This window comes from Strigops habroptila, chromosome 5 (genome assembly GCF_004027225.2).
Source record: "Strigops habroptila isolate Jane chromosome 5, bStrHab1.2.pri, whole genome shotgun sequence".
Lineage (NCBI taxonomy): Eukaryota > Metazoa > Chordata > Aves > Psittaciformes > Psittacidae > Strigops > Strigops habroptila.
Genome location: NC_044281.2, coordinates 31,795,144 through 31,812,147, shown reverse-complemented (window position 1 = coordinate 31,812,147; position 17,004 = coordinate 31,795,144). Strand labels below are relative to the sequence as shown.

The window sequence follows — 17,004 nt, the reverse complement described above, 5'->3', positions numbered from 1 at the left end:
TCCCCCAGCTGTGCTCAGTGACGACACTGTGGTTTGTATCACCGAGTCTCTGAGTACACCTATCTGACTGACTTCTGATGGAACCAATCTTGAAGATGCTCTTCCAGGGAGCATCTACCTCACACCAGCTGTTACTGGGCATTCCCTAAAGCAGATCAGAATAAAGCTAACTCAAAGTAAAGACTTCTAGATGGGTATAATGGGGACACCGCGCCCTCAGCACCAACTGTTTCACTCTCAGGATGTGCTCTTGTTGCATCACGCTATTATCTAAACATACACAATGTCAGACAGAGCTGAGTCCACCAATCATGCTCATACAGTACATGGGAGCTGTGAAGACAATTTTGCCTAATTACTAAAGCACTGAGTTAATTACTGGGAACTATGCAACTTGGGGGGGAGGGGAGTAGAATGTGAAGATGCAAAAGAGAACCTGATTCAAAAATGTTTTAATGCATCTTTGCTTCTTTCCTAAGAGTTACTATCATACAAGCTGGAAACATACAGCAGTTTCCACTGTGACATTAAACATTTTCCATTCAACTTGATTTCTCTACTCCTTGAAAAGCATAAGTACACACAGAAGGACTTCCATGCTTATTTTTCACTTGTCCCTCTTGTCTCTATGAGGACTTAGCCTGTTACCTTCACACTGCCCTTTATATCCCTATCTTTCTCTGAACTGATAACATTTTTCTTGACACTACATAGGAGAAGATGTGTACTTCCAAGAACATTGCTATCACAGTTCTACCTAACAGTTGCATATGGAGGACAGATGAGGAAGCAGTTTTGCCAGGTGGAAGGATCTCAGCTCAGCATCTACCAGAACACACCCTTCTTCACCACAGCTTAAGGTGAACGAGTGGGAAGAAAATAATTTTGATCAGCATCACGTGATTATCTTGAAGTTAGCAACCCGACTCTAGGCATTTGCTTTCACTCTGAGATGGCTCCAAGGTGCTATGCCCCAACTCAATTCAGTAAGATTACAGTGGCTACTTCATCTTCAAATTAGGTGACTAATCCTAAAAACCTGCCAGTTCTGATCAGTATCCTGTTTACTAACTTAAAAACTAAGAATTGGTTTTGGTCTATTTACATTAATAATAAAGGGAAAAAAAAAAAAAAAATATCTCTGAATGGTAAGCACTAGGAAGTCAAAGTTAAATAAATATGCTTACTGAAGAATATGGTTTTGCAAAGATTAAGTGAAAGAATCATATCAATACAAAGCTTTGGGTTTTAACAAATCAACTACTTAAGAAACAGATTTATTCTTACCTTTTATAATATTTTAATTTTTTTAAATTAATTTATTTCAGCAATATAAAAGTTCTTTAAAATACAAATGGTGTTTACAATTGGTTAGAACTTAGAACAGCTCATCTCTTGTTCATCGTTTCAACGAATAGTTTTTGGACAAAAAAGCCCCGTAAAAAAAAAAAAATCACTTGAGTTCAGGACGGGGCAGACCATCTGCGAGAAAGCACCAACCAGTAAATGAAAGGCATGTAGTGCAGAAGCAGCAACATGCTGTCACAGGCTGTCAGATCTGACCATCACTGTTTGACAAATTGCTGATGAAACAGACTTCTGGCTTAGCGCTATAACGATACAAGGCAAAGATTTCATAGAATATTTTGACTTTCAAAATTCAGCTTGACTCCTCAACAAAGTAGCAAATGTCAACTAGTACTCTTTCCTATAAAAAAATGCAATTTTGACATCCTAAGTTAAGATGCAAATAGCAGCTCCATGTGTGCAGTATCAACAGTTTACTATCACTGTAAAAATGCTTTGTTATACCTGTTCATCCTTTTGATAGGACACTTTTCCTTAAGGTTATGCAAGATAGAGACAAGCAGCTCTTTTTAAAATTAGTTCCGATCAGTCTACCATTAAATGTATGGAAAGGGCTACGACTAATATAGCAAAACTTTAGAATTATACTTCCACTAATGCTTTTCCAAGACTATTTACTTAAAACAAGCTATGGGAAAAATATTAACCAAAACTACCTGAGGTTGGGCACTTAAGATAGATTAACCCTCATATATATTAAATAAAATCTTAAAAATTGGAGAGAATGCAGATTCATTTGCAGGAAAGCAAAAATAAATGATGCATGCAGGATGTCTTTGATAAACATCTACTGCAAAGTGTAATACAAGCAAAGTGGAAAACTACAGATCACAGCACAGCCCAGTTTCTTTCCCCTCCCACACAGATGTCGTCCTCATGTTAGCCCTAAGATTACTCAGCCAAACCAGGGGCCACGCATGGTTTCAGACTTCTTCAATTTCAAAACACTTCCAAAGATCAGGTACAAGTATTTCATCCTGGACTTCAAGTAAACTTAGACATAGCATTTGTTTCAAGCTGATATTTATAGCTTCCTCCAGTCAGCATGAACCACCAGTGGAAAAAGCTTACATCAACCTATAAAAAAATCTCACAGGTTATACCCTTAAACTTCTATTACAGCAAATCCCATCAGGAACAACAGGATCCCAAATAAGCTTTATTTTCAAGGATTGACAGTTTCTCACAGTGTTTAAAATTTGTAACAGGAATATGGCAACTTAATGAGAACAACATACTCATGAAAAAAAATCCAACTTACAGAGCAAGAAAGATGCAATTAAATAAGGAACTATGGACTAGTCGCAGATCAAACTAAAGTCACACAGAAGAAAAAAAAATATCTTTTTTTCTGGTTAAACACTTGATAACTCAAGTTATCAAGTTAGAAATTAGAGCTCTTCACACAGTACTGATTTGACAATTCCTTCCAACTGATCTGTCCAAAAGCACACTTTCAGATCTTGCACACATACCTGTACCTTGTTGGGCACAAAACACAGCAGTTATTCGTAAAACTTGAATAAAACATGAAAAACAATAAACAGTTACAGGGTTATGACTGGATGAAGTTTCTGTCTTGGATGCAGAGTTCAAAAGCAGTCTGTTGGCTAAGCCATGTCTGAATTCAGCAACGATTTCATTCATGTATTCAACACTACTGTCATGACTAACTATATTAATGTCACTTGATCAAAGCAATGCTTGTAATCCTGCTAACACCGGCTGTGGTTAGTGAGCATTTCTCAGCTGCAATGTTGACTTAACCAGGTTAAGACGACTTAATCTCTCTTCTTCAGTTCCCTCAACTGAGTGGATACAATTGTTTACAGTCTCCCAGTGAACTAAACTGAGATTTGTTAAATGTTTCCTTTTAGTGGGTTATTTCTTACACACAGATGGGTTCTTGAATTTAGTTCAATACACAACCTTGGGAAACTGAAGGAGCAAGGGAAGAGAAGTGAGCAGGTGACTCAAAAGGAGAGCAAAGGCAATGTCACCAAATACTTGTCAGTAGTTTTTGTCTTTTTCAGACAAAACCAGTCCTTATAGTAGGCTGAATTTGAGGGGCTTTGTTGGGTTGGTTTTTTTAAATTGCATAATACAAGATCTCTGCTTTCCTTCCAAACGCATTCCACACTAGCGGAATAACTTTCAAGCAATGCCACTGTTAAAAACAAGGAAAATGCTTTGCACAGGTAACTCCATGGTCCAGTATTACTCGAGTGAGAGGCAAAAGAGACAGGTTTTCTAGAGCTAAGACCTTAACAAGCAAGTTTAAAGAGATTTCTCCACACATAGCAAGGCAAGAGAATAAGAAATAATATTTAAAGCTAGTTTAAAATTGTTTATAAACATTCAATTCTTATTGCAAAAGTGAGTTAAGGGAAATACACAAATTTGAACAGAAGTCAGAAGTCACCAAGCAATGGACTAGCATTCAGGTTAGTTTTTAGTTTGAAAAATAGTCCATGAATCACCAATGTAGACTGCCCATGCGGCGAGTACTTTCTTCCTCATGTTACCAGTCATCAGAAGTGTATATTTTATTCTCTCAAGAAAATTTCAGTCTTTGATAGGTGCTAAACTGAATTCTGCTGAAAGCTTTATGAAGTATACTCAGTGCAAAAAATATCAACATCTAAGAAATTAATTCCAAAAGACTCATTTCTAAGGCACAGAAAAGAAAAAATATTCTGATATATAGCACTCATCTAATACCTTGAAATGTCATGCTGCTTTGAGAAAACACAACACAGACTGCTTTTAGGTACACCTACTTGACAGAGTCAGTGCTTTTTCCTATTGTACCTCCTTTATCCTGCAAACACAGTAAGTCTTCCCATATGTCTCAGTAGCACTGAAAAGCACTAACAGAAGGATTATAGTCTTCCCCCCCTCCCTCACCCCTCAAGCTGAAAGGTTCCCATACTTTTTAATTCTGATTTGCAACCCTATTTATATTCTTACCTTGGAATAGTCAAAGGTAATCAGTATTCACCTTGTCTAGGCTGGCTTCCTATGGCCACAGGCAGAACAAGGATCAGCACAGAGTTGCAGGTCACTTTTAAACATTCATTTCCAGTTTAAGAGCAGAGGGCCATCCCAGAAAATTTGCAGTTCAGAGGACCTAGTGGTCCTTAACAACATGCTGGACAACAGAAGTGCAGAGCTGACAGTACAGGTCTGGCACAAAATATAAAGTTCTTTTATACCTTACTGGTTTTTACCTGATAATTGAGAATTAGTTTCATCTGTAGAAGGGGAACTAAGCTCAAAGGCACGAGCAGGTGGGCATATCACAGCCCCACAGTTCCCAAACCTACGTGCTAGAGCACGAGTTACTGAACCAGTCGAATTAAAATTGTGAACAGCTGCAAACAAACTTCTGCAGATGTTACTCATGTATGCTTCACACCCATAATTTGCAAGTCAAGTAATGCCAATATTTATGTTCTGTAAGTACATAATTACATTGCTACAGAACATAATATTCCCCCTGTAACTCAGACTCAGGATAAAGAGATTTAATTCACTTAAAAGCAGAATTCTGGTTGAGACTTTACATACCTACCATAATGTGCACACTACTGCAACTTTTATGCTCATTATTCTGTGTGTGAATAGTCAGTTATTTCAGTAAGACTCCGTACATTAAAGCAGCTTTCAGAAACACTGTTATTCACTAAGTCAATAATGTCTGTAATCTTTTATTACACATACGCTCAAAGTTTCAAGAACTGGACTTTAACATTAGAGTACAATGGTCAGGTTTCAAAAGCACAAACATAAGCGAGAGTCCTGCTGACTACAAACTGGAAAAAACCACTTCAGCTTTCTGGATCTACTGAAGTTTAACAATACCACCTGCTGCTTCCTGAGTAACAGAGCTCTCTACTCTTCAGCTCAGTGTGATACTAAGTGCCATACCTCTAACATCATCACCTAGCTGAAATTAATTAGTACTGTATCTGCTGGTTTCTACAAGAAAAAAAATGGTGATGAAACAGTGAAGACATTCCAGAGGTGGTGGGTTGCTAGGTTTGGTATTTTGGGGGAGGATCATTTAGTTATGGTCAGGTTAATACTTATAGTTCAATTTTTCATTCCCAGAATGACAAGTCCCTTAAGATGCAACTGAGATTAAGAGTCTGTATCTATAGTTTAGGAAGATAATTACAGCATCTCTAATTACCATCAGAACAAGCTTTACAAGCTTTTTTAGTAACTCCATGTAAGAGCCGTATGATTAGAGACCATTAAAGCTTAAAATCTGAATTGCAATTGCAGCAATTTCTACTTGTAGGTCCATTATATCATTGCAGGGTCAAAAACGCTGTTTAATTTTCACCTTTCCCACTTGAATTAAGTTTATTCCCGAGTGACAATTTTCTAGAGTTGAAACCATTCTCTCTCACAAAGTATAAAACTGCTGTTAGGTTTTTTCCGTATAAGTTCACAATACACACATTCAAAATTAATGAAAACAGTTTTCATATAAACCTGCAAGTATTTAAAGTATACAAATTAAACAAGAAACACAAAAAATGCTATTATAGAATAGCATTTGAAGCATATACATATTTAAACATTAAAAAAATATTCCATATTTACCAGAACACGTACAGCTGGTTTATGCTGCTAAAAAAAATACAGCAAAAAAGGTACAGTTAAATTTACATTCCCTGTACTTCTGTTTCCGAGTCTACTGTAACATGTTCACTGATAGGAAGCTGGTTTAAAAAAAAAAACAAAAAACCAGAAGCTGAGGAACTCTGATCTTCAAGAAATATTATTTCAGTTCTGAAAAGACCCTTCTCACTTATCAACAGCCTGACTTCAAACCCAGGAGGCAGGAGCTCCCTATTCTCTCCCAAGTCATGAGATAAGAAGCAATGCTTCCTTTCAAAAGGGCATTACAACTGACGGTAGTTATTGGACTGTCCCAAATGAAAATATTCCCTTGCATGTTTCACGAAATGAACACAAGTTTGTTCTCCTTCCTCTACCCACAAATCCACATTGTTAAATGGAAAACTATTATATATCAACACAGCTGGGGAGATAATAAATCTTCCTGTTCTAGAACACCAATTAAAAAACCCCAAAAGCTTAAAAAATTATTTCTAGTCAACTATCATATAATACAAGTAATTAGCTACCTTTATAAGAAATTTTAGTGTTTTCTAGTGTTTCTAGTGTTAGAAATTTACTAGGTTGTTTTTTTGGGTTTTTTTTGGAAGAATAACTAGAAAAATAATTTTAAAATAAATTCTTAGAAATGTCAGATGGCTGAACACATAAAGGGAGTGTCTATTATAACATGCAAATGCCAGACCTTGCAAAACTTATGGAACTCAAAGACAAAAGAGAAATATGAGTGTATTTCCCTCTCCCAGTTTCCTTTTTCTCATTACCAGTTCTGGATTGCAGCACTGGTGAGACAGCTACTCTCTTCACCAGACAACAGGAACATGTTATGCAAAAAACATATGAAAAGGCCTGAAGCATTAGAAATGGGTATCCTGGACAACCAAGTCATTAAACTTCATTTAGTGGAAATTACATGGATCCCACTATTCCAAACTTTCACCTAATAGCTAAACCCGATGTTTGCTGTACGCACATTTTTAAAAGCCTCGAAATACTGAGCAACCTATAATAACAGGTAAGATAAACCACGCCTACCATCAACAAAATGAATAAGCTCCATTCACATAATTAAAAGGCAAATTCATACTGAATGCTACTTAGTTTGGGTATACTGGGGTGGGATTGGGGTTTTTGGTTTTTTGGTGGTGGTTGGTTTTTTTAAACTAAGAAAATATCACCTTCCCACAGGCTATAAAGACACTTGTCCTTATAAAGACTATACCAATGACAAACCTGAAGCTTTCAGAAAGGTTCAATCCCATAATATGATAGATATTTCTTAGGAGAGCAAAGGAAAAAAAACCCCCAAAAAACAAAATAAACCCCCACAAACCCACACAATATTTAATGGTGCTTTACTTTAACAATCACCTAGAAAGGAATGCATCCAGGTTACCCACTACCATTGTTCAATCCCAGACCTGCATCTCTAAAGTGAAATTCCTAGTAATTGATACAAAAATTTTGCACTTGAAGGTTTTACTCTTCCAGATATAATCTTAAAAGCCAACAAATTATCTCAAGTGCAGATATAAACTGGGACAAAAGCCTGGTACTTATATAGGAGGAAACATCAATGCTGAAGAGTTAATTAAAATAACTTTGTCTTGGTCTCAGTATTATTACTCACCCGCTTCGGCCCACTAAAAATCTTCCTGGTGTTTTCCTTAGATTTATCACCTTGTTTATTTGTGGATTTCTTATTGCCTTCAAGCGCACCAGGTGTATCCTCTGAAAACTCCAGAAGATCTGTAAAAGGTAAAAGACATGAAACATCCATACTGAAAGTTATTGAACTGCTAGAGCGTTTCTTGCATCTGACATTTACACATGTGTAACTTAAGAAATTATATAATAAAAAACCTAATCTGTATCAGAAATATCAACTTTAAAGCCGAACACAGTACTGGAGGGAGCTCAGGTTTACTGGCTGGACTGTCATAATACATAAAATACACATTACAAGGTACACAGTCATAATTATTATAGCACCTCTGGCCCCTTGCGTAAGCTTCAAGTTACTATTTCCCATTTTACACTCCTGTGAATCCCAGACTGCCTTTTATATGTGCTTACTTAATGGCTTACTGCTACAATTCTGAGCAGCAAGTGAATTAAACAGTAGCATGGGGTTCTTCGAGAGAGTGAGATCAACAGATTTATAAGAATACTTTCCACTACAGTTACAGGATGGATCTCACTTCTCATGAAGGCAGCCTGTTTGTATTTGCTTGTTCTGCTATAAACAGTATTAAAAAACATGGTCATCAGCTCAGAAAGGAGTCAGTTGACAGAGTCAGACTCCAAAATGGCTTTTCAGTGTAATCAGTACTTGCCTTAGCAGTGGTTCTACTACTCAGTTTTGGACAGTAAATCTGCAATTCACTCATCTGATAAAATTCTTGTCCTGTTTTGTTGTTTGGGTTTGGTTTTTTTCCTCTAAACTTGTGTTGTATTTGAAGCATTATCCCTTGGAGACCAGCTTATGTTCTTTTACTTGGCCCAAACCAGAAGTTACAATAAATTTCAAGCTGGAAACAAAGACAGGCACAGAGAAGCACTGTTTCATCTGATAAACAGTTTAGAAAACCAATCTATTCCAGAGAAGCTGCCACTATTTGAAAACTGCAATGCAAAAACACAAGCAGGTTGGATCGGTTACTCTAATCCCAAGCGCGCTCGCATCCAGCAAACAGGCCTGGCCAAGCACCTAGGTAAGGAGGCAATCAAAGCAAATGAGGCAAGCAAATTTCTAAATACACTCCCAAGGACACAAAACTTATCTAGTCTGGGGAGTATAAGTATTCTTAAAATAAAGCTCAAAAGTTTCTTAAAGCACAGTAAATTTCAATAGGCTTGGCAGCACCAGGGCAGCAGGACACCCACTGCAAGGCACCTACCAGAACCAGCCTCCTGCATCCAAGCCCACTGGTTTTCAGTTTAGGTGTACAATGTCAGTACAAGAGCTTAACAACAGGAACAATCCCTCTGAAAATAACTGATCTTTTAAAGATGTTTGATTCAAATTCATCTAACAGAGGAAAAATACCAAAGACCAATTCTCATTAACTTAAATAAAGCAAAACTGCTTCCTAATCTATATAGAAAAGTCAACTTACACCTTTGCTGGAACTTGCCAATTAAAGGAGCCAAATCAAATTGCTTTGACACACATCGTTTAAAAAAAAAATAAATCCTGAAATACTTTTGAAGAAGCCGGGCCCTGAATACAATTCCCAAATAAAATCAAATGAACAGAACTGGATCCTCTTATCATAGATTAAAAGCTAAAAAGTTCCTCACTTGACTCCAATAATTACAAACATGCAAGTCATTCTAGAAAAGCAAGATGTGTTTTCACCCATCAAAACAGCACAATAATTTATGCCTTGTGCTAAGACTTGGAGCTGGTGTTGTAGCTAATAATGATTAATCGTGCTCTGTATCAACTAAGCCACAATTTCAAAATCATGTAAGTTTGTTTGAATTCTACTCCTGTGTGATCCTGAACCACCCTACTTAAATAAGGTAACTTTCAATCGGGGAAAAAAAAAAAAAAAAAAACCAACAAAAAAACCCCCACAAACCCCTGTTTCAACCACTATTGACAACAGGATTATTTTGCATTTTTGATGTTGCTAGCACAAAAACATTTTTATGATTAGCTTTGTAAGATTATCTGGAATGCTCTTATTTGAGTAATGCTCTCCGAGACCTTCCAGGTATTCTAAAAGCACTCTGCATACATACCTTGCCAGATTTTCAAATCTAAACTAAATAGGGCATAGGGGAGAAATCTTTAGTTTACATTAACCGAGCCAGGCAAAGACACGAGTAGTTTGATAAGCAGTGACACTAGTGAAGCTTGTTTTCTACTGGCTCTCTCTTGTACGAACGTTTTTTTTCCTCCTCACAGATAAGATGAGCATATTGACCTTTTTCTCAATATGAGAGCATCTAAGGCCTTTTCTCCTCTACCTGACCATTTCAAGGCATTTATAATCTTTGAGATAATTTGTCTGTCTCAGCTAAAATTGGAAAGATGTTCAAAGACCAACTAGATGGCAACACCACAGAAAATTTCCTGGGGAAAAACAACCCAGTTTTGTTTTAGTGCCCGAGGGTAATTCTGCAGAAGATTTTGAAGTCCAAACAGGACTCTGCCTTAGAGGACTTTGATGTACTATTAACTAGATAAAAATATTTAACCAATTAAGGTGATTCAGTTTTTGAGGAGATGCAAAGGAAAGGAAAAAAAAAAACCAAACCAAGACCAAAACTGGGCAGGTTTGCTCACCAGAAGAGAGCTGAGTACTAGATGCTGATACACAAAAACTATTCTGTTATCCAAAAAAGATTACAGGAATCTGATCTTGATCACTGAAAGGAAAAATGAATGCTTAACGCAAAGGTTAAGCTGTATATCAGAACTGATTTACAAAGCAAAAGGCTAAGCTTCAATACTTAAACTACAGTAACAGGATAACTGCTACTATAATTTAAATCAAGAAAATTTTAAGTTCATTATACTGCTGATGAGATATATAATGAAGGAGGAGGTAAACCAAATAAAAATAAGCATGTTAGAGATGATAGACCTTCATACATTCCTTTAGCAGAAGGTTTCAGGGCAACTTCTCTACCCTCTTTATGTCAATCTACACAGAAATACTGCAATGTTTAATTTTAGTCAGCATTTTTTATTGTTTATTTAGGGTTTTGCTATGTCTGACACTTTCTGTGATTATTTTATTGTCATGGGCCAAAATGAAATGTACTAAAACAAGCATTAACATAGTCCTAGGTGTCCCAGTTGAAGAGGTGGGAAATAAAGTATACTGAGACTGCAAGCTCAGAAGCTAAATATATTAGAAATCTTACTGACCACACAAACCAGTGACAACCATAAAAGGATCTTTAGAAATAGACAGAAACAAACTGATGGCACAGTTATTTCCAGAAGTACACCACCACCCCAAAGATATGGGTTTGCTCCTCAAAACTGATGCTTAAAATTATATGTCGTTAAGCCTTACTCTTCTTTGTCATTAGTTCAGAGTCCTCTTGGATAAGATTCTTCATTGAACTGACATAGTCAAGTAATTAAGTTATTTTCCTCTCATATTAAAAGCTCTCTTTACTAGAGTCATTCTTTACCCTGGCTAGTGAAATGGTACAGGTACTGCTTCAGATCTAGTAAAGTCTCATCAGTGCTTTCAGCCCCTGGCATTCTGGCAGACTACAGCTGAGAGGTCCACAAGCAAAAGGGGCTTCTGCTTCGCTGGGCTCATGAAGGTATGAAGTACCTTCATTAGAAAGAAAAAGTCTGTGAACATCTAGGAATTTGAAGTCCACATCTCACGGTGTGGTTGGTTTTTTGTTTGGTTGGTTTTTTTGTTTGTGGATTTTTTGTTTGTTTTGTTTGGGGAGGTCTGGGGGGGATGTTCTTTCTTTGTTTTGGGGGAGGGTATTTTTTATGCTTTTGTTTGGGTTTTTCGGTGGGGTTTTAACCATTTCAGCACGGAAGGCTATTGTAGAAGTGAACAGAAAAGACACTTCAGTGAAAGACAGTCTAATTAAAATTGAATTTATCTGCTTTGCATTTTTTCCTGCACTAACAATATTGTCCATCTAATCTTTAGTGCTTCCTTAAATTTCATTTGCAGAAACATTTAAATATGTATTCTTAAACTTACCTTCCCTCAACTGTGAGCTACTATAATGGAAGGAATAGTCCATTGCCAGTTCAGTTAGAAAATCTTTGCATTGTGTTTTATACTAAGATTCTGAAATATGTTCCATAAAAATAGGCCTAGATTACGGTAATTAACTAAAACAGTATCATGGCAAAAAAGTATCTAAGACCGTAAGAGAAAGCATCAAATTTCTTGAAAAACTATGTCATATCACATTCTTTACACGCAGAACATCAAAATCAATCTTAGGAATTTCCGGGGCTGGAATTCAAAGAGGCAATCTGGCATCTCACCTGCCAACCTGGAACAGGAACACCAGATTTTTATCTGTGGATTTATTCATTACAAAAAAGAACAGCACACACAGAACTCAGGTAGCATTAGCACCTCTCAGCACAGCTTGTAACTTCAGGAAAACAGGCTACATTGTGCAAAATGTTCTGAAAGCTTTTTCTGAGACTTGGCATTTTCCATGGACGCAAAAGTCTTTTTTCCGATACGTAAAGACAGAACTTCACAGCAATGCCACATATTTTACTGCAATTTCAGGCTGAGATCCAAAAGTCCTTGATAAATTCTCAGACTCAGCATCACTATATTAAAGGACTTTAACACAGCTGTTCTGAGTATACCATGATGATAAAAGTTTTCAAAGGTCTGAGAGAAGGCAGCATGAAATATATCAGAGCCCCACATATTTTCGGGCAAAAATCAAGACTCTCTGTTTTTACAATGTGTACTACAGGACTGAACTAGGAAATGTGCTGCAACTTAGGGAAATAACCTCACGTCATCCTTTCAATTTTCAGAGAAAAACCACAAGTCAAATCCAACATGGCTATAGTAGCACAAAACAGAAATCAAATGAGCAAAGGAGATGCAAAATAAAGAGGAAGCATCTTTCAGCAGAGGTACTGAGAGGCAGCTCTGATCTGAGAAGTGGAGAAATGTATTAAGAAACTGACAAAACACAAATTTATATCTATCTGTGCCATGGAAATCTCTTAGGAAAATATCCATCATTTCACAGAGAAATAATCTGTGATACCTCAGAGTACAACGGCCTCCTTGGTGAACATAGTGCTAAAATGCGAACTGCAGATATTTTAAGGCTCCAGAGAAGAGCAGCTGAAAGAATTATTTGATGGGTCTGCATCTCAGCTGCATTAACTGTGTGATTTTTTTTTTTCCCCTTGCAATAAATGGCTGAACAAAGAAAGACTCATCAGAGAAAGGGACTCAGACGGAGTATTTCATAAGCAGCCCTGTAAGTTAAATCCATTTTCCAAAGAAGCTGGAGTGCAAGTGTCTCATCGTAATTACATTTTACAAAAACAAATCAAGTTGGGTTTTTTTTGTTTGAAAACACAATCTTCTCACATAACATTAGTATCAATTTGGCCCTTCTATAATTTACACACAAAAAAACAAAACCCAAAAAAACCCCATAAAAAACCAACCTAGCAGTTACAGTTACCTTCGATTCAAAGGCTTACAGACAATTCTGGTTTTGGAGAACACTCTAATTAGAATAGAGATATGAACTTTTTCTCCTATGAAACTTTATTTCTGGATTATATTAGCAGAAGCTATTTGTAGGAAAAAACAGCTTCTCCACATTTGCAAGGCTAGACTTGAGTCCTCCCCTCTCCCCATCACAATGAAATACATCTTGCCAAAGTTTTAAAAATGTAACAGCTTCGGTGAATGGATAAAAACTTCTCATGCTTCATGCTCCAAAATGGAGAACCAAAAAGTTCCCTAAAACAGTGTCACTGTTTTGGAAGTTATTCCAACATGCATGATTCTTTGGCATTAGACTTTTTCAAAAAGAAAAGGCTAAAAGAAGCCTTTCAAAGTTATTCCTTTTCTTCTTCACCAACACACCTCAACCTTAATCAGAGTCATTACACAAGACTCCACAGACCACTAAGCAAGTCTAATGTTTCGAAGGCACTCAAAACACCAGAACTCACTCAGCAAGTGCATCCATGCAGAAGATGGAGATACGTGAAAACTAGAAGCAAAAGCAGAAATACATCAATATGCAGAGGCGCACCCAAAGCCACTCATCTGACTGGCACACCATGGGTCCTCACAGCCTCTCCCTCGAGCTGCGCATCCTTGGATAAGATGGAACTTGAGAAAGGTCCAAACTGTTTACAAACACATTCAAAAGCACAAAAAGGAAAAAGATATTTCATACCTCCAAGAGCTACTTAAATTTCTGCACTCAGCTCTGTAATTCTAGGTTGATGTGGAGCTTCTGAGGGAAGATAACTGCCTTTTGCTCAACACACCAAAAAGGTAAGAATCTTCTGTTCAAAAGAAAAACAACAAAACCAAAAACCAAACCTCTACCCCCGGCAAGAGATCAAGGGGTAAAAAGCGTACTTCAAGACAGCTATGAGGCACCAGACAGGACCACAGCAGAAATAAGGAAATCTAACTTTTAGATTTCTGAAACGGTACTAATGTTCAAAAAACCTCTAGGTACACTGCAAAAAGAACAAAATATAAAGGTCAACTAAATTTAAATGTTAAGTATGTATTTCAGAAGAGTTGTGCTTACCTGTATTAGTACTGAGCTGGCTATCCTGGGAACAGTTTTCACTGCCGTCAGAGGTTGACTGTAGCGAAGATGATGGTGCAGTTCTATTTCGTTTTTTGTTAGCTTTCCTTTCTGCCACCTGCCACTCTTCATCTTCATCCTCGCTTTCACTCAAGTCATCAAACCCAAAGTACTTGATTTTGTAATTGGAACTCCCAGAACTTCTAGAGGCACCTTCATCTCCCCCTCCCTCATCTTGATCATCGAACCCGAAAAACTCTAACTTGACATCCTTTTTGGATTTGGCATTGCTTGGTCGAAACCTGGTTGTAGTTTTTGTAGTAGCAATGTCTGCTTTTTTTCTTAAGCGTCCAGCTTCTCCCAAGTCAGTAGGGGCTGTGGTGGTAAATTCATCGATTCGTTCCATGGTATCCTGTATAGTAACATTGCAAACTGACAAGCAAGATGGATGTAGAACAGTGTAGTCTCTAGTCCGTCCAACCGTCCCTCTAAAACTGGTCCCGCTACCTAAAGAAACCTTTCTTGTTGGGTTCAGACCATCATTGTTTGACTCATTGTTTGCTTTGGATAAAGACTGACTAGTGCCATCCATTAGCTTGTCAAAATTTGTTGCCCCCTGCAGTTTTGCTTTGTTGGATCGACAGTATGTCCTACAGTTGCTTGGCCTAGGAATAGTTTGCACAAGTTCTTCACTAATGGCTTCCTTTGGGTTTTCAGTATCTTCTTTATCACACTCCTCATCCTTGCTCTTCATCTCTGAGAGATTTTCATTGTCAAAATCTAATATATACTCTCCAGTTCTGCTGTCTTCAGTTTCATCCTCCCATTCATACAAGTGAGTTCTTAATGGCCCCTTCATCCGAGATGTTTCTGATGGAGAGTCTACTGTTTTTCCGATGTGGGAGTCCCAAGAATCAGGCAAGTCCTTGGCTTCAATGTTATATCCAGAAGTGTCTGTAGTTTCAGCACTGTTTTTATTACCATCTTCAGCATTCTCATAACTGAAATGACTGTTCTCATTATCTTCATTCAAATTCTGTATTTTATCTACAAGAAAAGATAAATTTATTACTAAAAAGCATTATCAAAAAATTAACCATCCTTGTGGGCAGCTTTGAAAAGTCACAATATAACGGCAAATATTCCGTGGTCAATGACAAAAACACCCCAAAACATTAAAGAGGTCTTTATCCTCCTGGTTTATACATTCAAGCCTTCCAGATTAAAATTTCCTACTGAGGTCAGGAAAGGGGATGCATGGGCAGGTTACAATCTGCCCCTTCAGATATTCCTGGTCTGAGAACTAGACATCAGTGAGGCATCAGCATGGTAGAAATTAAAATCAGCATGGGCCACAGAACCTACTGATTAAGTAAGTAAAATTGCTGAAAATTATCCTATAATTCACTGCCTACCTCAGTAACTGTATAGGTACTAGAACACAGTGAAAACAATCCACTAACATATCTGTACTAAAAATGCTACAGTCCCTCTTACAAACTGTACCACAAGTTTTGATCCACGTACCCTGAGCAGAATGGCACACAACTTCAGCAACTGTTCTTTTATTTTGCTGTGCTAATTAAAATATTTGGACTTCCAGAAGAAAGGAAATGCAGTTCTTATCACAACATTAAATTAAATCAAATCACTTCTGAAATGCAAGTTTTTACAATTACGTTCTACAGATCTGAAGAGCTGCTGCCAAAAGTTAGTCTTGCACTTTCCCAACCCATAGCCACACTTACAAGTGGAATTTGAGCATAAGATGAAAGAAGACAGCTCTTGTAAGATTTGTTTCCAGATGACCAGCATTCACACAACAGTAATGCCAGGGAAGACAGTACGAAGTCTTCCACTTGTTGTCCTCTAAACTGGCAGGGAAACCATTCCCCTTGGTTTCCTTGAATACCAACAAAAGCTCAGTGGATTTGGTACCAGAGTTCCATGAAGATAACATCTGCATCTGCCATACTCTGTTGTTGTACCTCACACAAAGATACCCAGAAATACAAGTGTGTTACTTCCTGGAAACCAGATGAGCAGAAATTTCTTTGAAATTTCTGAGACAGTATGACCTGAGGTATCTACTGTTACTATCAACCCTCACTGTACTGGCTGCCTGGGCCAGGGGAAACAAGATAAGAAGTGTGACTGGAATGCAGAGGACCCTGATGCACAGAAGAGTAGCACATGATGAGATAAACTGGAGAAGCAACTGGGACAGGGACAAGTAGAGAGAAAAAATGCTGGAAGAGAACATGCTTAGAAGACACAGGTGCAGAACACTACAGTGATAAAAAAGGCTCCACTGGCAGAATGCAACACATAAGGTTCAAATTTGTTAGGTAGCAAATGCTTCCGAAATTCATCACTAAATTGAAGGCTTTGGTATCCTTTAGCACCAGTCCTGACTGCATTAAACTTCATCAGCTACCATGTACCCAAATGGTACTGAAACTTCATAGCACTGACCAAAAGGTTACAACCTTCCTGATGAGGAAAGTGAGCATCATGTCTGCCCTGGTGGTGGTGGTCATTTGTTTTCAAATTACAACTGCATCATGTCAATGCCATCCTTGCTTATATGGTTTATAAAAGAACTTCAAGCTGCAAACAGAAAATTCTAGTTTAAGAAAAATTACTACCAAGACCAGTTTTGCAAGAAACTGGTTTAATCCCAGCTGAAATTCCTCTGGGACACAGGACAAGCAG

The 17,004-nt window shown here is 37.5% G+C and overlaps 1 protein-coding gene across 4 annotated transcripts in view; it reads right to left on the bottom strand.

The window, feature by feature from the left end:
* Positions 1-17,004, bottom strand: part of WAPL (WAPL cohesin release factor) — a 71,193-nt gene that overhangs the window by 34,614 nt on the left and 19,575 nt on the right. For all 4 annotated transcript variants that reach the window (XM_030488850.1, XM_030488852.1, XM_030488851.1 and 1 more), the window contains 2 exons: positions 14,290-15,336; positions 7,652-7,770 (listed from right to left, as the gene is read on the bottom strand). In XM_030488850.1, coding sequence (XP_030344710.1) covers positions 7,652-7,770; positions 14,290-15,336 — 1,166 coding nt within the window. The remainder of the gene's footprint in view (positions 1-7,651; positions 7,771-14,289; positions 15,337-17,004) is intronic.